Source organism: Strongylocentrotus purpuratus, unplaced genomic scaffold (assembly GCF_000002235.5).
Source record: "Strongylocentrotus purpuratus isolate Spur 01 unplaced genomic scaffold, Spur_5.0 spur5_scaffold_2, whole genome shotgun sequence".
Classification (NCBI taxonomy): Eukaryota; Metazoa; Echinodermata; class Echinoidea; order Camarodonta; family Strongylocentrotidae; genus Strongylocentrotus; species Strongylocentrotus purpuratus.
This window is the reverse complement of record NW_022145605.1, coordinates 38775134-38799010: the sequence shown is the minus strand read 5'-3', so window position 1 is coordinate 38799010 and position 23877 is coordinate 38775134. Positions and strand designations below refer to the sequence as shown.

Here is a 23877-nt window from a genome sequence, read left to right as displayed (position 1 = left end):
AACCAACCTTGACTGCTTTTCCAAAAAAGCCTTGACCCAGTACCTCTCCCTTGATGAGATCTGCAGGTCGAAATATCCTCTGGTTCTTAGAGACCCGGTATGACTGAGTTCTGGACAACGGTGAGGTAGGACTGCACATTACAGGATAGTTATTGCGTCTGCAAAGAATAAATAAAAAAGCAAAACATCTTTAGAGCAACACAGTACCACTGAGTCCTAGAAAACAGTGAGGAAGGCTCCACATTCCAGGGGCTGTTGCATAAAACTTACCATTGATTGGAACTTTACCATTGATTGTAATTTTGCCATCGATGGCAAAGTTATAATCAATGGTAAAATTTTGTGCAACGGGGCCCGGTATAGTTATTGTGTCTGCAATGATAAAAATGGAGAAGATTTCCTTGAAACATTTTTGGCCTGAGTATTACATAGCTGTGACCGACGGCTTTACATTCCAGGATAGATATTGAAATCCGAAAAAAAGTAATAAAGAGGAAAACTGCAAAAAACTTGATTTTTCACTTGCATTTCTAATGTTGTATATTCCAGTCATAAAACTAGACCAACACTAGACTGAAGAAAGAAAAAAAAATACATAACCTTGAATGACCAAGATTCTGCTGATTACTTTGGAGTGTTTCACAAAGACTAAGATCGACTTTAAGTTGGACTTAACTATGGCACGCCATTCTTGACACGCCATTCTTGACACTGGTTGCTCTCACCATTGGTCTCTCAATTATGATCTTTAGATAATATTTTTCCTTCAATAATGAACTATCAAAAAATGTACATTCTGTAGATTTGTGACCATGATTTTTACGTCCCTTGCTAGACCAATGCCGATAAATGGTGAGAGTAAACAGTGGTATGAACGGCCTGCCATATTTAAGTCCAACTTAAAGTCAATCTTAGTCTTTGTGAAGCACCCCCCTAGTCAGTTTATAATCCATTGCTAAAGGAGATGGAGCATTTTCTCAGTCACACCAACTCCAAACTAGTCAATAATCATTGATCAATCATTCCTGCATTGTGTACATGTAATAGTACTTACCTTTCTCCCCAGTTGCAGGATGATGCATGCATGACCTTTGACCCAGTACTGGGGTCATGTGACTGGCTTCGAAAAAAAATATCCGCACAACTCATGGTTGATACAAAAGCAGTACTGCTTTCCAGTAAATTACAACGATGTCATTTATTGCAACTTCAGAGCTTGTGTTTTATAAAGTAGCTGCACAAAACATCAAACAAGACTGCTTGCCACCGAAAATATGCACTTGTTTTTTTATTGTAATTAAACGTACAGGCTCCAAAATGTCACATCTGAGCAAGAAATGGACATTGAACAAGGCACGATCATCAAAGTTACAATCAAATCCACTCCTGATTTTCCAACAGAGTAGTAACAATCGCTGAAATAGAAGCAATTAATCCATTTCTCAGTGTTCAACAGATAGAAAATCCACTATATATAGTGGTACTAGAGCATTAATACAGCACAAATGTCCTCCGTATCATACTGTGTTCCCAAATGAAAATGTTATGACGGCAAATTACACGAAAAACATGGTCTACTGTTTCAAATCCAAATACGCAACACCTTTTAACGTGATTCTTATCTCAAACTCACTGGTCAAAATGCTCTTGACACGCTCATCATCATTTCCTAAATGTAAACTGTCATCCTCCGAACTACTGTTTGGAAACACCTGGAATACCCAAAATGTGTTTGGGTAAAAAAAGATAAAACCCCAAGTGGTGACTAGACTTCCTTCCTTGTATTGCAACAAGAAATCTCTTCACTGCTTTCAAAACAACTGGTATTTACCCAACGAGTACTCAGTGTTCCAGCTAAGATTATGGTTGGATCTGTGCCAATCACTCGACTTCATGGAAACACACAAAAAAATCCAGCCATGATAGTGAAAGTAGTTTTTATAATGTTAGACTTAAAATTAGACTCATGCCATACTTGTATTTGTTACATTACAGTTACTATTTGTTTCTCTAGTCTCTTCTCTCTATACATATTCATTTACTTCAATTACTCAACCTAATTCCTATTTTGCAATTGGTTTATGATGTATTTCATTTGAATAAACTTTGCATTGCATTGCAGCCTATAATAAAAGACAGGCAGACCTGCACTGGATATTATCTGAGTCAGTTGTATTGATTTAGGGCTCTGTTTTTTTAAGTGTTTTTTTTAATGATTGGTGTTTTAGAGATATATTGGTGAGAGGTTATTTTTACTAGTTTTAAATAATATTGACAAAGAATGCTTACCGGTATTAGAAAGAGAAAGCGTGACTTCACGTCTCAATTTTCTATTTCCATTGACAAAAAGCAAAATTTGGAGCTTTTAGAATAATCGGGGGGGGGGGGGGGGGGGGGGTGTTTCACAAAGATCCTAAGTCAAACTTAACTTTAAGTTGGACTTACAAATTATGGAGAGCCATTTGTAGCCTTAAAATAAAATATATTCAAAAGCAAAAAATCAAGTATTTTAGACTTTTTATAATTTCCACATCAAGAACATGAATCTCCTTGATAATATACAAATAAACACTGCCTTGAGAGGTTCTGTGCAAGAGGTGACTCCAATAGTACTATTTGCTGAGGGGCGCAGCCCCGAAGCAAATGGTACTTTTGGAGTCCCCGAGGCCCAAAGTTTAACCAGTACCTCAAATAGAAGGCATGGTATATTTGTTTTATATCCTGCATCAAAAATTTATTTTAAAAAAAAAAAAAAAAAAAAAAAAAAAAACATTTTTGGGAGAAAAAAAATTTAGAACAAAAAAAATGTCAATTTTTATCTAAAAAGCTTAAAAATATTTTGTTCTTCATTAAAAATTGATTCAATTTAAAAACCCAAATAGTACTCTTATATAGTACGGTACTTTCTAAAAATAGGTCAAATATTTCTGGTCATGTGACGAGCTCTCAACCAATCAAAAGCCAACAAATTTTTGATGCAGGATAAAATAAAAATATGAATGAATTGAATCAACATTTCATGCCTTTTAAAATAACTTTTACAAAATATTTTAATAGATGCTAACAGCTTTCCATAATTGTTAATTCCAACTTAGAGATAAGTTCAACTTAGGATCTTTGTGAAACACCCCCCTGAACCAAAATATCCCTTACATCCTGATGACATGTACACTACAGGTTTCATAGAAGGGAATGCTCATGGTAGAGTGAATTTTTAAAATGGAGCACATTTAGGAAATGACCTCCTCTGTATCGATGGACATCATTTCCTCTAAATCAGCAAAAGAGGAACCACAGCAGGGGCGGGGGGGGGGGGGGGGGGGGGTTTCACAAAGACTAAGATCAACTTTAAGTTGGACTTAACTATGGCAGCCATTCTTGCTATTAGTTGCTCTCACTATTGGTCTCTCATTTATGATGTTGAGATTATATTTTTTCCTTCAATAATGAACTATCAAAAAATGTTAATTATGTAGACTTGTGACCACGATTTATCCGTCCCTTGAGAAACCAACGCCAGTAAATGGTGAGAGAAAATTGTGGCATTAACCCTTACTGTACTGGGCTATTTTGAGCACCTCGTGACTGGGGGTGGGGGGGGGGGTCTGGGAGGCCCCCCCCCCCCATGATCTCGGCCGTCGAAAGTCCGATGAACGCAAAAATTTGCATGTTTGTAGATATTTACGTAAATAACAAGATAGTATAATAAGTTTTTTCCTAATATGCAAATTTTTGTCATCATAGCCTAATTAATTATGCAAAATGCTAATTTTATGCATTTTACAGAAAACTCTTCATATTTGTCTGTAGACTTAAGAAGATCGTTGAAAATGTATTGAATAAATGTTTCCTTCATCTCAAATTCAAGAGGTTACATTATTTTTATGATATTTGAAAATGCATAGGTTAATTTGCATAAATTATGAATAGGCATTCATGAATATCAAATCTAGAAATTTACAGGGAACTAGAATCATTACAAAAAATGTGCAGACTCCACTTTTTGAATGTTTATTGAAACCCATTATTCATATGAAACTTCTTTTCTATGTAATTAATAATGATAATTTATGCAAATTTGATGCGATTTTCAAATATTTATTTTCTATTGTATGTTATTGTTTTTTTTATTTCATATTAAATATCTATTGTTTTATTTCTAATGTATTCCTTTATTCTGGAATACATCAAGTTACTTTGAGAAACATATAAAAGCAATTTGATATCAATTCATAGTCTTTACATTTCTGCTTGTACATGAATATATGTGACCCGGCACCACAAAACCAACAAAAAGTCGCAACCAGCGATTCTCCGTAATCAGCTAAAATGTCAATTTAGGTGAAAAAAATAGATTTTTGTTTTTTTGCATTTTCTGAAAGAGTGGTCTTTTCTGTACCTAGTATCAAAATTTGGAAGTCTAAAACATAGTAGAAGATGTGTTTTAAACGGTTTTTCTAGACCACTGTTTTTCGCACAGCCTTCGGTCTCTTCCAAAATTTGATCACTTTTCCCGAGCGAAATTATCGTAGTCCGGAAATGGTCGGTCGTTGCTAACGGGTCGTGCTACGCGGGCTGTGATTGGTCCGTTATAGCAATCAGTGCGGCGCGCCATTTTGTTTGTATCCGCTTTCACATCCGAGTTCCAGATTTGCGTTCGTCTTATATTCTCCATTAACGACTTCGAGTAGCTTGAGTTGTTGCATTTTCAAACTTGTGATAAAGGATGAGAAAGAGTTGTTGCATTTTAAACTTGTGATACAGGATGAGAAAGAGTTGTTGCATTTTTAAACTTGTGATAAAGGATGAGAAAGAGTTGTTGCATTTTAAACTTGTGATACAGGATGAGAAAGAGTTGTTGCATTTTCAAACTTGTGATAAAGGATGAGAAAGAGTTGTTGCATTTTCAAACTTGTGATAAAGGATGAGAAAGAGTTGTTGCATTTTTAAACTTGTGATAAAGGATGAGAAAGAGTTGTTGCATTTTAAACTTGTGATACAGGATGAGAAAGAGTTGTTGCATTTTCAAACTTGTGATAAAGGATGAGAGAGAGTTGTTGCATTTTTAAACTTGTGATACAGGATGAGAAAGAGTTGTGACATTCCCTAAATAATTTTGTTTTCATTTCTGTGCTTCCAAATTTATTCTCCCATAAGAGTTTTGAAATCAAGTTCTTATTGTAAACACGCATTCACACTCTGATATCATCATTTTGCTTACAGCTATCATAATTCTCCCCTTCTTTTCCCTCTCTGTCTCTCTCTCTCATTCTTTCTATTTTTCGTTATTCTATGTTGGTGTCTTTACTGTGTGTCTCCTGCCTTTCTTTATTTTGATACCACTTTCTGGCTGGTATTTATGAATTGCTTCCATTAATTATCATCAGGATGGCTACTGGAAATGAAAGAGCAAGTCATAGTGAAAATACTTTGAACCTCCTGTGAGAAAGAAAACAGTATGGGAATTAAGTATAAAGCAAGTTCATAATGTGGTTACAAATAATTGCCCAGATGTATACAAAACAAGATAGGTGACAAGCAGTGTTATGTAAGGGGGAACAAAAAGACTCCGGGTCCACCATGAATAGGCATTGTCTAGTGCAGGTGTCTCGGCACTATGTTGCAGTTCACTTAATCTGTCCAATTACAACTCTATACATTTACAACATAATAACTTTTGAAAGACTTAAGTCCACACATTGAAACCTCAGAAACATAATGAACAGACTATGTTTGACCATCAGGCCAAATTTCAGCCTAATCTGAAAATCTCTTCATAGTGGTTGCTATGGCCTTTTGATTCACCCTTCTATTGATTTCCCTGTGGTTTGCTTGCTCCGCATGCTTGAATAGCCCCAAACTTTAAAGCTCTCTTTCTCACAATTTAATACCAGTAACCTCCCTCACCAGCTCTTTTCATTCACTAAATTGAAAGGGTTAGGAAGCTTCAATTTGGACAAGTAATATACCATTTTAATGAGAACTTCTTCTTTCATAATCAGATGAAATCAGGAAAATAATTTTTTTGCGACTTTTTGTTTGTTTTGTGGTGCGGGGTCACATATGCAATTATAGCATATTTTTCATGACATGCGCATACTAATTGTTATGTAACACCTTACAGGTATATCCGATTTTGACGAAAATGGTATCAAAATGTGGGTAATACTCGAGGGAAAAAAGTCCTGAAACGACAATTCAAAATTCCAAGTGGTTGCGGCGCAATCTCCAAAAATGTTGAGGGGGGGGGGGGCCTCCAAGGCCCCCCCCTCCCCCCAGTACAGTAAGGGTTAATGGCCTGCCATAGTTAAGTCAAACTTAAAGTCGATCTTAGTCCTTGTGAACTACCCCCAGGTAATAATAGCTCTCCACCATTCCTAACTTGGAGGAATGATTCACAACTTGGGCCTTCAAACATATCTTATGCACCCTAGGCTCCTCTCCTTTTATAAAAACAAACAACCTTTAGTAAATTTTAATAAGTGGTTTAACAATATTATCAATACCATATGACTGATCTAAAATGCAGTTAATGCTCTCCATGGAATTATGTTTTATGATTTCAGATGTTTGTCCTATAAATTTTTGTTGTTGAATTATTTAAACCACAGTGGTTATGTTCCCTGATTATCATTTATTGACCATGGCATTTGTATGATTTGAAAAATTGTATTCTATGGATTATTTTATTTGCTTGTAAAATGTGAACAATTCAGGAATTGGATGCTTTAATTTGTATTATACCATGAATGAATAAATAAAGAAATATACAAATAAAACAAAATCCATAATTCATTATATTACCTGAAGAGATTCCTTATTGTCAGTATGGAAGGCTGGTAGGTATGGGAAATGGAATTATATTTCAAGAAAAATGTGCTTCTATTAAAAATAGATTATGAAGTGCTCATCAGGCAGTACATGTAGAAAGATTGCTAGAACAGGGAAACTGTTAGCAAACGACTATTAAGAGAAATTTGCTCAAATTGCATTTAATCAAATGAGACCATATGGTGAGCTCCAGGGTAGGGACTACTGCAGTAGCTCAACTTTCACTTCCTTCTTTGCTCATTTAATACATCAAGCGATTAGATAATTTCTCAGAAAATTTTCTGGCAGATATCATTCATGAGTCATCAATAACATTCAGTTTAAGGTTTGATTCTGAGAAAAATTACCATGAGAAAGTTTACCAAAGGACTTAAGATTAACTTTAAACCATATCACCTAACCCCCCTTCTGCCTCACTTAGACCATGTGATTTATCCTTTCAGCTGCATGTACATGTGCATGTAAGCTTGAAAACTAAGCCTGTATAAGTTGGGATTCTCGACATCACGATCAATAAAAGACAGGAAAATTAAAGAGGGTATTTCCAAACTCAATCTGGGTGACATTTCCTCGTACCTTGTAGAGGAAGTAAAAACATCTGTGCAGAAAGCTTTACTTTCAAAGCCAGCTTACTGGTCACATGGGTGTCCGGAAAGCAAGGGAAATTGAAATGACTCAAGTCCTAGAGAAACCAAACGACTATATCGAGGGTTCAGTGACACAAAGACGTAACTCCATATTTTGCCAAAATGAGTATTTGATATCAAAATGTTCAGAAAAATGTGGGCTTTCCAGGAAACACAAAGACTTCACTCCACCCAACACCCCATTGAAGTCAATGGCTAGTGAAACATAGACTGAACTCCTTAAGGCCCAAGTGCTCAGTGACACATAAACCACTTTTTCTCAAAATGGCCATGATGGAGTTACGTCTTTGTGTCACTGACCCCTCGATATGGCTATGCAGCGATGAGCAACTGATGTGAAAGGAAATAAAGTATAGCAGAGCAAAAGTGATGTGACATGAAGTACAAAGAAGCCTGAAAAGACCGGTTTTGCCTTTACTTTAATATTTAAAGAAAACAAGATAGTTTGAAAAGAAGTCTTTTTTATTATGCTTGAAAATCCCAAAGAGATCTCTTGAAATTACTAAAAATACTTGTTATCATAATCAGGTAACTTTCAACTATCTAATGATTGATTGTTCTATAAAACATGAAGACGATGATTGAAGGCTTTCACAATAGATGGCTCATACATTTTCTTCATGTGAATACATAGTAAAGAAAGACAAAAAGTGAAAAGTGAAAGTGAAAGGGAGAGATGAAGAAAGTGAAAGAGAAAGAAAGAGAAGAGAGAGAGATAGACACACATACACACACACACACACAACGAGAAACAGAGAGAGGAAGGAAGAGAGAGAGAGAGAGAGAGAGAACTATTTTCTCTGGTATGTTTTGTGATGATTCCATTGAAAAATTGTGAGTCAACATTTCTGATCATGAATGTATATATTTCAACATAAACAATGACTACAGGTACACGTATGTTATCCAAATGTTTCCAAATGTTTCCTACAAAAACAAACAAAACTTTCAAGGAGGGTGTGACCAAGCACTAACACGGCGGATAAAAAAACATATGAAGTTACAAGTCATCAATCACGTATCTATCTAAAGATGAGATATATATATACCAGGAATTGATCCGAAACTAATCTCTCATCCGCTACTTCCCATTAGTGTATATAAACCCTCAACCCACGAACTTCCTTTCCGGTTGCTTGTTTTGGCCAAGTTCCTGTTGATAATCCGAGATCTGTGTACTGACATCACTGCCATGCTGCACGTATGATTCACAATGATGGCTGGTATGGCTCCAACCCATACTGATCATAGGTCACTGCGAGTCCAAGTCAAAATCAAAATTGAAGGAGAGACGTGATGGCTTATTGGTAGAGCAGCGGTCTCATTACCAGGAGGTCCCGGGTTCTAAACCAAGTAAAGTCGATGCGCTAGTGCCCTTTCGTAAGGCATTAATCCTCATTACCTAGTCCCTCGGAGAGGACTTAAAGTCGTCGGTCCCCTGGTTGCTCACTTACAAGCACACACATGCTTTCTTAGCACTGAGTCAGGTAAAACAAACCATCAAACCATACATGTATATCACTTAAAAACCAGCTACATGTACATGTACATTCCCTGAGTGGTGTAATGACAAAAACATTCAGTACATATTGAATCCTTCATAACAGTTTTATCATTTTATCATTTCAAATCACTTTCAGGAATTAAAAACGATGAAATTATATATAAAGGCAACTCAAGGTAGACAAGGAAAGCAGTCATTTCAGGCAGGGGGTCTTTAAGTACCTGCTCTTCTGGTATATGTTTCAAAGAGAAACACTATTCAAGGGAAACAGAAAGTATGGTCTTTAAAGACAGGTGGTCTTTCCATACAGGTGGCTGCTATTTAAAGCAGGCTTTACAATACTTACACTTTGGGAGCCGAGGCATGTCTATCTAGCTTCATATCTCCTCTGGTAGTTGAACACACCTAGACGCCCTTTCTCTCTTTTGGTACATGTTTCAAAGAGAAACACTATTCGAGGGAAACAGAAAGTATGGTCTTTATAGTCAGGTGGTCTTTCTGTACAGGTGGTTACTAAAGCAGGTTTTACAGTACTTACACTTTGGGAGCTGAGCCATGCCTATCTAGCTTCATATGTCTCCTCTCGTAGTTGAACACACCAAGACGCCCTCTCTCGCCCGACGACGGTGAACAGTCGGAGAGTGATGCTTGAACGTTGTTGTTGATTGAAGGAAACTCCGGCTCGTTGGAGGAGGATGGGGAGTTGCTCTCTTCGCTGCTGGACCGACTACTGAAGATCCCGCAGACGTCGGGGACGGGGTTGGAAGATGGGCCGTGTTCTACGGTGATGCGAAGCTGGGATGTCCTTTGACTCAGTATTCTGTCAATCTATACATTAGTTGACAAGAAAACAGAAGTATAAAATAAGAATAATAATTGTGGATGTGCATAGCACTTACAATACCATCTCAAAGCACTTTGTATAACCCGGTCATCGGATCCATCTACAGTCAAACTTGCTTTAGTGATCACCTGTCTACAAAGACCACCTGTCTACAACAAGCACATTTATTGTTTCTCTTGAAAATAGTTTCTTAATGAAACATGTAATAAAGGAACCTGTCTACAAAGACCACTTCATGTGTTTCCCTTGGGCGATCGCTGTAGACAGGTTTGACTGTATATTTACGCAATAAGTTCCATCTCCATTCCCTGGGTAGTATTCCTACTGCAGGGTCAGACTGAAGGGATATCAGAGTTTTGTTTTTTAGATGAATTTAAATGCCTTCCGTATGTTGTGTAGTGTATCCCTTTAAATAAATAAATAATGATAACAAACTACAAGTGCTACAATAATTAGCACCTGCAAGCATTCTGATCCTGGTCATATGTTAAAAATCAGTTCACTCGAATCAAACCACTTTATGACCAATTTACTACTGTATCTGTAACCACACCACTATTTGTCACCTCTCATCTTTTGCTAATTGCTTCGTTAAAATATGAACAGCTGTTTACAATTGACATGTGTCTTTCTTTTTATCAACTAAAATCAAAGGAATCTAGAAAACAGATTTGGAATACTTAGAGCACTAAATAAGACCTAAATAAATCCAGATCATTATTATTATTATTTTTGTTGCAATGAATATATAAAAAATAAAAAATAAATACTAAATACATGTAGATAGCTAGACTAGTAGTACAGTGTATGTTAATTGCTGTTACCTCTGATATGTTATGATCAGTGACAGGTGTACCGTTAACCTCCAGAATCCTATCTCCTACTTGAAGAGATACCGTCTCAGGTGTAGTCTCCAAACTGCACATAGGGGGAATGAATAACAAGGTTGTCAAATCAAATGAAATCGCTTCCTCTTTCTATGTTTGGGATGGACAAAAACATACACAGATAAAGGGCACAGCAAGTGACCAGGAATCAGGAAACTCATCAAAAATTTGATGTAAACAATCCCCCCACCCCCCCCCCAAAAAAAAATTAAAAAAATACAATTACACTGGAATGAGTCTTTAAAATGCTGAGTGAGTGTAACAACAACATGATTGAAATTAATGTCTTTCAGGAATAAAGTAGCTATTTCTAGTGAGAAATCAAATAAGAAATACAATGAAATCGAACTCTGATTGTGTAACTTTTATTAAATGTCTACATCATTGCATATAAAGGACAATGTATCTTTAAAAATGAATGGACACAAGAATCATTTACCTCAACTACCTTATCACCCAAGAAGCGTATGACCGTCCCCTTAAGATATTGCAAGAAGGCCTGTCTTCATCAACTCGAGATTGCCAAAAAGCCCGCTATTTCTGATTTGGGAAATAATCCTGAAGTTACAAATCGCGTCTTCATTAGTTCAAGACTTGACCTCGAAACTTGAAACTCGAGCTCGAGAAATTAGCTCAGCGTTCGCGCATATAGTGCGAGTCATCGGGTTGGTGAGGACGCACCAGAAAAATGGCGGGATATATGCAAACTTGCCCAAGATATCTTGGGATGATTAACTCGACCAAATATCCCGCTAATTGCAACTTCGTGCTGCTGAAGACGCAAATTAACTGGATAATTTGCGATCGGGATAGTTCAAATAGCGGGATATTTGGCAATCTCGAGCTGATGATAACAGGCCTAGAGAGACCTGCTAGAGATCCCGGGGCATTAACCAAGACATTGGAGAGGAAATTTAATTAGGATTCATTATTGAAGAGATTGGTGAAATGACGAGAGGAATCGGAGAGCACGCCTTCTGTACGAGGCAATACAGGAGGCTATTTATTAGGTTAGAAGGGAAAGGCAACCCACCTGGTAGGGTTCATTATCTGTCACGCAAGGTGATGAAATGGACAATTATTCTTTGTCTATAGTGTGATTGACATTTGAAGGTCATATTAGTGACTTTTACTAATTACAGAGAATTGCAAATTGTCTATCTATAAATGTAATTCAATATTGCAGGGATAACATTCATAAAACTGTCATTCGATTTTAAATACAAAGAAGAGGTAAAAATCTTGAGCCTTTTCTATGGTCGTTTTTTTTCTCCATTGTTAATTCCAAAGTACACAATAAAAAATAAAATATAAATTTCCTCATGCAATTCCTGCTTTCCTTTCTTATTCCTTATTGGCATCTTTTTCTCTTATCCAATTCCCCTCCCCCAACTCCCCTTTCTCCATGTTTCCTTCCTTCTCTCTCTCTCACTCTCTCTCTCTCTCATCCTCTCACACACTCTTTCTCTGACTAATTCCCCCTCCCTTCTCTCTCTCTTGCTCCATCTCCGTCTCACCACTTCCTTGTACTTTCTGTCCTGTTACTTTCAGTTCCCTTCCCCATCTCTATATCACTCTTTCTCTGTCTCTTCACCCTATCCCTCCCTCTCTCTCCATCTCTCCCTTTCTCTCTCTCCCCCTCTCTCTCTCCTTCCCTCCATCCTACACCTCCCTCTTTTCCCATTTATCTCTACCCCCCCCCCCCACCACACCCTCTCAGCTCTCCCTCTCCCTTTCCTCTTCTTCATACTCACTCTGATATACAGATGCTCTTGCCCTGAGCAGCTACCGGTACATCTTCACTGGAGCTTGATTCCTTGGCCTGTTTCTCTTCCAGCGACAGAGAGAACCTCTTCTGTCCCTCTGGTGTTGGTGGTATGTTAATCAGCTGAACGGTGTGTGCTTGCTTCTTCTTCTTCTTCTTAGGACTACTCTTCTCCGTCTGTAGGACAACAACCTTCTTGTAGCATGGGCCACTGTGTACAAGACATCATCAAATTTGAATTCAATTTGGATACAAAGAAACTATCATCACAAAAACTAATATCTAGCCCAATGGTTAATATAAACATCACTTTCAGAATTTGTTGTGGATCCTTCAAAATGACTTCTGCCCAAACTTGATGGAGCAGAACTGACTAGAGTTGCCCTTGAATATGGTATGTGTTCTAGGATATACATACACTTAGAAGAAAAGTCATCAATTGCAGGCCTAGCATGTAAATACAAGTGTATATATGGTATGTGTTTGTTTTTGTTTTTGTTTTAAGTTAAGATTATGAAATACTAATTTTAGAAGTGGTAATGATATACATTATTAAAAAGCATTTACAATGCGTTTCCTTAAAAAATCCAATAAAAATCGTGTACATAACTTTTCAAAATGTAATATTTAAAAGATGGATGAATAGAGGTCCAAACCAACATGTTTTACTCCCCAAAATGCAACAAATATTTTTTGATTAAAAAATGATGTGCTTCAAAAATATAGGGGGTGACAGATTCAATGAACATACTGGTATTCTAAAATATGTCATATCATTACTTATATTAATCACATCCTGTCTTTTCATTACATTACATTGTTTTTAAAATACACCTTTATATTTATAACACCAAAAAACACAGGTCTGAATATTTTGCATTTCAGAAAAAATGACCTGTCCAAAAATGGGTGAAAAAAATGCAATTCCTTACTTCCTCATACTGTATACAGATGTACATTTTAATACACACATGTACATCTAGATTCATTCCTTTATCAAGACAGCTACAGTGTCACTACATAATATTCCCCTCATAGAATCGGGGTCATAACCAATTTATTCAAGCGGGGGAAAATAGAACAGCACATCAAAATGTTATTGTCACTGCCCTGTACAAGGTTATGACAATGGAAAGACTGCACAATACACCATAGAATTCTGTGGTAATGCAAACAATTAAAGGTGAGTGTACGAGATGATGATAATGGTTAAAAATAATCTGCCAAATCACGTTGTTTGCTTAAAAAACATATCACAGACAAGAACAGTGGAAGCTGTGGAACTACTGCATCAAGTGTGACAGTCAAATCATTACGTAGTACTTTGTTCTTTGTTATTCATCAATTTAAACTCATTGGTAATGAATCAGAAGCTTTTATACAGATTTACTGTCTATTGAATACTAGAATTTAAAAATTACAAGAAAGAATAAATTCAACTTCAAAACTTTTTTTTTATAGCCAAATAGTGAAAAAAACCACAGAAATTAAGTTTTTTTAAAATGACCATTTGTTTCGTACAGTGCACTTCTCAAGGTTCATTTTCTCCATAGTTTTAGTCATGTTTGGTAAAAGATATATACAATCAGATACTGGCTGAACGATTTGAACATTTTATGCTAGATAATGATCTCATTGACAATACATTGCAAAAAGCCTTCTTAAAAGGAATAAGTGGTTGTACTGAACACAACGTGGTTATGCATGAAGTACTTTCCCATGCAAAGAGAAAAAATCGATCCATTCATGTTACATGGTTTGACTTGGCTGACGCTTTTGGGTTGGTTAATCACAAGCTAATCCATTTTACCCTACAAAGACATGATTTTCCACCTTTGATTCAATGTTATATTAGGAACCTGTACAGTTCGTTGTCAGGTCAAGTTCGAACAAAAGAATGGGTCTCTATTGAATTTCAATTCCAAAGGGGTATTTTCCAAGGGGACCCCCTGTCTCCATTAATAGTGTTTATACTATGTTTTGATCCGATCAGTTTTTGAAGGTCAATTCGACATTTGGATACGATTTGGATGGAGAACGCATTATAACCGCACCTTTTGCGGACGATTTCTGTTTGATCACCGGTAACAAGCGATCTCACCAAAGATTAATGAATGAGATTGACCAACATATTAAATCGATGGATCTCCGTCTCAAACCGTCCAAGTGTCGATCATTGTCCTTCTCATCTGGTAGATTCAGTGATGTTACATTTTCAGTTGGTGATGACCAAATATCCTCAGTCGGTAATGAAGTACATAAATATCTCGGGCTGTTATTACCAAGAACCTTACTTCTTCAGACATTCATGAATATCTCTCTAGCAAAATAATAAAATGTTTGAAGAATATTGATACCTCTCTCGTTCGTAATGAGTACAAACTAAAGGTATATTCACGTTACTTTATTGCCATCATTGAGATTTGACCCGACAGTGAATGATATGACATACTCATTGTAAATCGTTAGATATGCTTTCAAATCGCTTTGTAAAGAAATGGTGTGGTCTAGCAAGACCAGGAACCTTAGCATTCATTCATATGCAAAATGGATTAGACATCCCGTCCATTTCCGATTTGTACAACCAATGCCATACTCTTTCTCACATATCCATGAGGGTGAACGGGGACGATTTGGTGAATCATTGTTTAGACTCTCAATTGCAACGTGAGTCGAAATGGGTGAGGAAAAAATCCACGATTGTAAAAAGTAATGAGGTTTACTCATCTGTTGAAGGGCATCCAACACTCAAGGAAAAGAAAAGAGAGGCAAAAAAAATCCTAACTCACGAAGTCTCTACCATTTGGCATACACATGCTAAAGAGTTAGTACATGTAGTTCAAGGGAAATTTCTAGATCTTCTATCGCTAGAAAGTAACTGTACGATTTGGAAGAGCATCATGTATAATTTGCCAGTGAAAGTCCTTAAATTTCTCGTAAATGCTGTTACCGATTCTGTAAACACAAGGGCAAATTTACTGAGATGGGGCAAATCTGCAACAAACAAATGCAGGCACTGCGATTGTGTTGAGACACTGAACCATGTTCTTAATTGCTGTTCACTATTTCTATCTCAAGGGCGATACACCTGGCGCCATAACAATGTACTAAAATGCTTTGTAGAATTCATCACAGAAAGTACTTCGCCCGATACAAAAATCCTTCATGATATTCCCTATTTAATCGGCTACTCCCGTCTCAACAATCCCATTGTCTTGTACCCAAACAAACCTGAGACCTGACCTTTGTATCTACGATGAAAAAAGTAAAAAAATCATGATCATTGAGCTGACAGTCCCATTTGAACTTAGAATCGATAAGGCCCATCAATATAAAGTTGATAAATACTCGTCCCTCGTCAGAGACATTGAAGACAGTGGCTATGAGGTAGAACTTTTGGCAATAGAAGTCGGTTCTCGTGGGTTCATTTCATCAAGCAATACCCACAGACTATTAGATGCTGGGCTACTTGCATAAACGGAATACAAAGCAATTTCTGGACAAACTCAGTAAAATGGCCCTTGTGTCGTCCTTTGCAATTTATTGCGCAAAGGGTGAGCCCTCATGGCAAGACTGTAAAAATCTGTAATAACTGGACACTAAATGATAATAATGAATAATAATATTATTAATAATATTAATAATAATAATAACGATATTATTCAAAATGGTAATAATAGTAATAATATTAATAATAATAATAATAATGACAACAATGATAATAATAAAAATAAACACAATAATAATGATAATGATAATTAAAATGACGATGATAATGATGATCATAATAATAATGATAATAATTATAATAAAAATAAAGATAATAATTATAATAAAAATAAAGATAATAATTATAATAACGATGATAATAATAAAGCTAATAATAATTATAATAATAACAAAAGTAATAGTGCTTATAAGTAATAAAGAGGGCTATCGTGGTGCAACCGTGGGCTGAATACATGCCACTGAACATGTCATATTTTGTTGCATCACGTGAGCCCTCTATTCCTCCAAAACGATTAAGCATTTGTATACATTAATTGAGTAAAGTTAATTATAAATTGTGTATTTTTCTTAATCTGAAAAGAAACAATTTGGCATGAACACAACTACTGTTAAAGATCTCGGCACTCATGTTTTATAACATCTTTATGTCTTATATGTTTTGTATTGTATGCCCTGCTTTGGCAGTTATGAGCCATGACCTGGACTACTCTTATTATATGTCTGTGACTGTGCAATTCTTTAATGTTTATACCATGTTCCTTTATTGAAGATTGATAATAAAGTGATACAAAATCAAATCATTTCCTTTGTTACGGCCTATTTTGATATGATACAATAAGATAATCATGAAATTTACCAGTATAGTTTAGATCTTTCCACCAGGGCATAGCTGTCTCCATCTCCAATGTAGGCTTGGCATTTAGAGCATACAAAGCAGTCCGGATGGAACTTGTGCTCACCAGCCACCTGGAGTGAAAATAAGGAAAAAAAATCATGTGATAATAATAATAAATTGTTTCTTTTATAGCGCTATATCTAATTTACAACTGATCAAAGCGATAATAGTTTTATTAAGTGCTCTTTTCATATGTTGTTGTTACCAAAAGATGAGGTTTTCTGACATAGCATTAGTTTAAATCAGGCCTGGTTTAAAGACACAACATAAAAACATTGTTGTGATAACAGTTTTATTAAGTGCTCTTTTCATATGTTGTTCAATAGCAATAGATGAGGTTTTCTGACATAACATAAGTTTAAATCAGGCCTGGTTTAAAGACACAACAGGACAACATTGTTGTGGTAATATTTTTATGAAATACTCTTTTCATATGTTCTTACCAGAAGATGAGGTTTTCTGAGATAGCATTAGTTTAAAGCAGGCCTGGTTTAAAGACACGTGTTGTGATAATAGTTTTATTAAATGCTCATTGTATATGTTGTTTAATACCAAAGATAAGGTTTTCTGACATAGCATAAGTTTAAAGACACAAAATCATGATATCATGTGTGCATATTAAGCTGCACATACCGGTAATCATTATCAAAATCATCTATATTCCATCCATTTTTATCTTGTATACATGTGTCTTTCTGTTTGTCTCTCTGTCTTCCTGTCTCAGATTCCCTTTCTCTCTCTCTCTCTCTCTCTCTCTCTCTCTCTCCCTTTCTCTCTCTCTCTCTCTCTCTCTCCCTCTCTCTCCCCCTCTCTCTCCCCTCTCTCTTTCTCTCTCCCTCCCTCTCTCTCTCCCTCCCTCTCTCTCTCCCCCTTCCCCCTGGTGACAAGTCAGTAACCATGCCCAAAACTGATGAATTCAAATTCAAGGCTCATAAATACCTACATGTACATTTATGATCTGTTACAAACACAGTTAATCATTAATATCATCACCTTGTAAATTAAACATGAACATCAGAAAATATTAACTTTCTGCAGATCAGAGATGTATCCCTCGGTTCTTGTAAAACCATTACAATTCAATTCATCTTTATTCAACGATATAAAAGAAAATAGTAGAATGCAATCAAACATATATTGACATCATCATATACATGTATAAAATTAACATATCGTTAGGGGCAACCAAAAAAGATCAAGATCTTGTGGACTGGTGCCCCTTTGACAAAATGAACAAATTATAAGTAAAACATTAATAATAATCACAAGCGGACACATCCAACACACACACACACACCCAAGAGAAGGGAAGGAGAAAGAGAGATTACATGTACAGTGTACATATATGAGGTCAACTTATTAAAAAGATATGGAAATCAAGAAGTATATTTATGAATAAAGTGACTTTTAAGTAAGACTTTGAAGGAGGAGGCTGTTGAACATGGACGAATGATTGTATTTAAATTATTAAAAATCTTTGGTCCTACATGTTTAAAAGAAATATACATACATTTGCGTATTAGAAGTTAATGGAAGGTGAAATTGGGAAACTGAACGTGTGTAATACTGATGAAAATCATTATTAAAGTTAAACTAATTAATTATATTGGCTGGGGCCATTTTATGTTTGACATAATACATCAGTACTGCGAGTTTAAATTCATATGATAAATATTAAGTGTTTTAAATTAATAAAAGAGGGAGCAAGATGGTGCTAAATAAGGTGACTTTGTACAAATGCGTAAGGCTTTTTTCTGCAATTTATGAAATGGTTCTAATTTGCCTTTTCCAACGTTGGCCCAGGTAATGTTACAATAATGAATAAAAGGAAGTATAAGCAAGAAGTTGGTATAAGTGAATAATATACATGTAGCATGAATAGATGTTTTTTGGGTAGAATAGAATGCAATTTACTGATAATTCTGATATTTTTAGAGATCTTTTTTAGTATGTACATTCGATGGTCTTGAAAAGTACCGGTAAGTTGATTGTCCAATAAAACTCCATTATATTATCCATGTGTGAATTCATGAACCACACCATGTACACAAGGAAAGCCGCCAAATAGCCAAGACAAGAAGACTGTATTGCTTGTGTACATTATTAATTTCTTGCCCCTTGGCCTTAAAAAACTGACAGATTTAATGAGGGGTCTACATGTACATCACGTGGATCTATCCTCAATATTCAAATACTATAGATATAGAAAGACATTTTACAGACCTCATTAGAAAGCCAATTACTGCTCTCAAAATTTACAATGCAGCTAGTATACAAGTATTGACACATAGACACATTTACTTACTTCACAGATGCCGATTGTTAGAAAGAGAGAGAAAGAGGGAGCACGATAGAGAGAGAAAGAGGGACCAAGATAGAGAGAGAAAAGAGAGATATAGAGAGGAGGGAGGGTAGAGGGAAAGGTTGACAGTTGAATTGAATTGAATTGAATTGGTTTCGGGAATGGGGGGGGGGGGGGTTGGTTTGAAGAACGGAGAGAAAATAAGGGTCAAGAGAGTAAAGCACATCTTCCTTAAACTTGTGAGCTTTCATTCTTGATTTACTTACTTCACAGATGCTGACAGAAAGAGAGAGAAAGAGGGAGAACGATAGAGAGAGAAAGAGGGAGCACGATAGAGAGAAAAAGAGGGACCAAGGTAGAGAAAGAAAAAAGAGATATAGAGAGGAGGGACGGAGGGTAGGGAGAAAGGTTGAGAGTTGAATTGAATTAATTGAATGGGGTTCGGGAATGGGGGGGGGGGGGTGAAGAACAGAGAGAAAATAAGGGTCAAGAGAGTAAAAGCACAACTTCCTTGTGAGCTTTCATTCTTGACAAGAAATATCTACAATTCCAGATGGAAGACATCATGGACTCATGGTACTTTGTCAAGAAACCCAAGATGATTTTCCACAATTAACATATCTAAATCACTTGAAACTACTGTACTTGGTAAAGTTTTCTTATTTCATACAATGATGTTTATTTCACATTGTACGTGGTTTGCACAATTGCAATAGTTTATGTCAGTTCAAAGAAAAGTCAATACTTTCATTTTTACATACAATGAACAAGTGCAGAGCTGCACTGTACTCTAATCAAAATACAATAGGGTATTTCCCTTTAAAATGCTAATGTATGAGGAGGACATTTCTTTGTAAAGTTTAATGAGCTTTTGCTCTGTACTGCTTCTCATCATATTGATGGTTTCAAACCCTCTCATCCTCCTCCCTCCTGGGCCCTTGAATCCAATTTTCAAAAAGGATTAAAATATTTCTTCATGTATGCTGTAAACATTCTTGAATTTAAAACTTGTGTGACAAAATATATATATACTATCAATCATACAATTCTTTTTCATTAGTTTACAAGTATGTTTCCAGCCTATTAATACCATCACAATAACACTAGCATGCTATTGAAGTTGAACTATAGATCTCTGGCCGGAAATTGAATCAGTTCCAATGAGTGAGTGATTGTATCCGATCAATGATTGACACATGAGTAGACCTGTGCTTGTTTGTTTCACACATGTAGACAAAACGTGTTGTAGGATGTGAGGTTTTTTGCAGACTAATACTGAATCACTGCCACTAGTGTATCCTCTTCCACACAATAAATGTGCTTTGTAATGTTGTGAGGAAAAAATAAGCACAAGCTACTTGCTTTGTCATTATGGAAATACATGTATCAAGAATGCCCTAATCATATGACATGAATATTACGCCTAAAGTCTGGGCTCCACAATATTGATTTTACAGGGAGTTCAGTTTATTAATTTTGAGGATGTTACATGATGGGACCCGTTATTAATCTTGGAATTTGATTGGTGCCGATGTAAACAGGGGCAATGTGTACAGACCAGATCCTTGATGTTATGTTATGATATCCAAATGTGATCCAAAAATTCCAAATGTGATCCATGTTTTAAAGAATTGCAGTATCATTAGACATGAAGATTAAAATGCTTCAAATTTTCTGGATTTGATTGAGGTACGGTACATGATAATTGTTTGTTATACATGGACTCATGGTTACTATGATTTTGTTTTCTATCTATAACACAATTAAAATTATTGTATTAATTTTGATAAAAATGTATACCGATACATAATTATCATTTGTAATTGCCAAACAAAATTGAAGATAAAATTGATTAAATATCCATACATATATATATATCAAACTCAAAAGCGTGGTATATCGTAGGCCCTCTCATCAGCGTGAAGGCCAAAAAGGCTACACCTTGTTCTGACGTATGAACTCCAAATTATTAGACAATTTCCCCTTTTCCTACACTAGAAGGCCTACAATAATCCATATCAATTGAAAAACAATTAAAGTTGTACACAACTCTTTCCCTCTTTAATTATCCCTTTTTAACCACATTAGTTAAATGATGTAAAATATATAATTTTTAATAATAATTGTAACAGAAAACATAGATCGGAGTAACATTTTTTGGGAATAATACACTGTACAGCATATATGTCCAAGAGAACTTTCTAGCATATACAGTGTATGTATATACTAAAAACTCATATAATTGAATTCCTTTACTAAAGGGATAATACAAGAAGTTTTCAGACAACAACAATAACAAAGAGAAAAGACAACTATATTTCTAACCAGAAATCCATCACGTAAAGCTTGTGTTTCAGATATTATAGATGCTAAAAGTGATAACTTTAAAAGATTACTTTCAAAGTTAGAATATATTTGTCAAACTTCTTACCTGTTTCCAGAAGAAATAACAGCAAGACATGAGAAACATGGCGGTTTTCACAACACATAAAAAGAAAGGCAAACTTTACGCTACTAGCCTAACAAGCAAATTAGGGGACGTATTTCCTGTACGTTTATAAATCCAGCGTTTTATCCCACGATACGAAACAGGGCAGAGCGAGCCCCCATACTTCACAGTTACTCACTCCTGTGATGTCTGCTGAAGAATGATTAGCCTGATAGTCCTGTGTTTACGTGTGTAGGGGGCTTTGCTCCTGCGAAGGGGGAGTATTTTTAGATCAATGTGTAAAGCTATGTAATCGTATCCGTGAGCAATTTCAAAATGCCTGGATCTTTAGAGTCCAAGGTTGTGTAGACTCCTTCACCAGTATCTTACAATGTCACCCAAATCCTGAGAGCATAGTGGTTTGGCCACTTGATCCCCTGTCACAAGGGTGAGGGTTCAAATCTTAGCACAGGCATTAGTATCTAGTTGTCTCTCTCCACCCAGGAGTAAACTGGGTACACGGTAGGATTGTTTTTAAATTGAAATGCACTGCGTCCTGATTATGGCAGTCAAATCTAAGGCCAGGGTACTGATATCCAAATTCCTTTGACAAACATAACATAATTTGTTGTAACATCACGGATATCACCATAAAATATTTTTTTTTAAATTTACAAAAAAAACGGGAAAATGAAACCGTCCAATCAAAAACGGATAGTGCCATGGACGGTCGGATACCGGACGGTTAAACGTTTGACTACAGCACTAGTAATAATGTGATAGGTCCTTTAAGAACATGGTTTAATAGTATCATTCATGTATGCTGCCGCACCTCATATACAGTACATGTACATGTATACAATACAAACAAACAAAATCACATGAAGTTTTTTAATCACGTTTGTATCACCTGGCTTAATATTAACAGAAGGAATTCCTTCAGACAACACCCAGCTTTTTACAAAACTAATAAATAAAGATAAATAAATAAAACTATTTAGGATTCTTCATTTTCTTCTCTAACAAACCAAACTACAGTAGTTGTCAAAGAAACCCACACTGATGGCTATAAAAACTCCTGGTGTAGAAAACCTATCAGCCAGGACCCTGCACCTCTCAAAAGCCCTCAACGGAATAAATAATCACATCTTGCTTCCTGCCTGAAGAGAGAAAGGGGCTGCCTGCTCGTAGGAGGGGGTAATAACTTGGGTCAGGTCAGGGTGATGCCTGGAGCCCTGGGTGCTCTCAGGGTCCATGCTCATACTGAATTCAAACGCTGTGGTCTCATTTAAAGCTAATCTTGGGTTTTGGTATTAAACAAAGTGTATTTCCAAAGAGACTGGCTTTTAAGTTTTTAAGCAAAAGAGTTGTGTTCATATTTGAAGCTAATTTGAATTATGGTGAATGGAAAGTTTTTTTCAAAGGATATATGGCCTCTACTAACAGCAAAAGAGTTGTGTTTGGATTTAAAGCTAATCTCAAGACTCAAGTTCTGGAAATAGAACTGCATTTCAAATAAAAGTGGCTTTTATTCAAAGCACAAGAGCTGTCTTCACATCTTCACTCACGTACTGTACATGTACATGTATATCCCAAATAATAATAATATCAAAGGATAGTACACAGAAACAACAATAACAATAATACTAATAATACTATTTAAGTGTAGAGTACTTGGATTGCACCAACTCCAGATCATGACTGATGCTTGTTTGTTTGACTTTTACTTAGTTTAAAGCCATGAGTTTTGTTTTTTATGCTTCTTCTTCTCATTCATTTCTCTTCTTTTCTTGGATTATTATGATGATGGTTATGATGACCATGATGACTATTGTTAATATCATTATCATTATTATCATTATTGTTATTATTATATAATTATCATTATTATTATTATTATTATTATTATTAATATATTATCAGCATTATTACTACTACTATTCTAATGCTCATTACCATTATTATAGTCATTATAACTTCTACTACTACTACTTCTATCATTAGAATTGGTAACCATCATCATCATCATCATCACATTACATCTACCACCACCATATCATTTCATAATATATTTTAATTTAAAAAGCACAAGTTGTTACACCTGTAAGCTAGAACCTAGAACAAAATGACTTGTCACTGTCAGTTATCACTATAGAGTGATAATATGCACTTGTTAGTGCTTGGCAGTAATATGGAAATCCTGGACCAATATTTACAAACGAAGTGTGACGACGCTGATATGTTAATGCCTCTTGGGACAAGGC

The 23877-nt window shown here is 35.8% G+C and overlaps 1 protein-coding gene across 3 annotated transcripts in view; it reads right to left on the bottom strand.

Annotated features, from left to right (window-relative positions):
* The window catches only part of LOC587817 (LIM domain kinase 1), a 44999-nt gene that overhangs the window by 8823 nt on the left and 12299 nt on the right, over window positions 1–23877 (bottom strand). For 2 of the 3 annotated variants that reach the window (XM_030992386.1, XM_030992387.1), the window contains 5 exons: window positions 16845–16954; window positions 12468–12689; window positions 10651–10744; window positions 9521–9810; window positions 8–158 (listed from right to left, as the gene is read on the bottom strand). In XM_030992386.1, coding sequence (XP_030848246.1) covers window positions 8–158; window positions 9521–9810; window positions 10651–10744; window positions 12468–12689; window positions 16845–16954 — 867 coding nt within the window. Of the gene's footprint in view, window positions 1–7; window positions 159–9520; window positions 9811–10650; window positions 10745–12467; window positions 12690–16844; window positions 16955–21616; window positions 22067–23877 lie in introns of those variants that run through there. The other variant, XM_030992388.1, reaches the window with a different exon arrangement.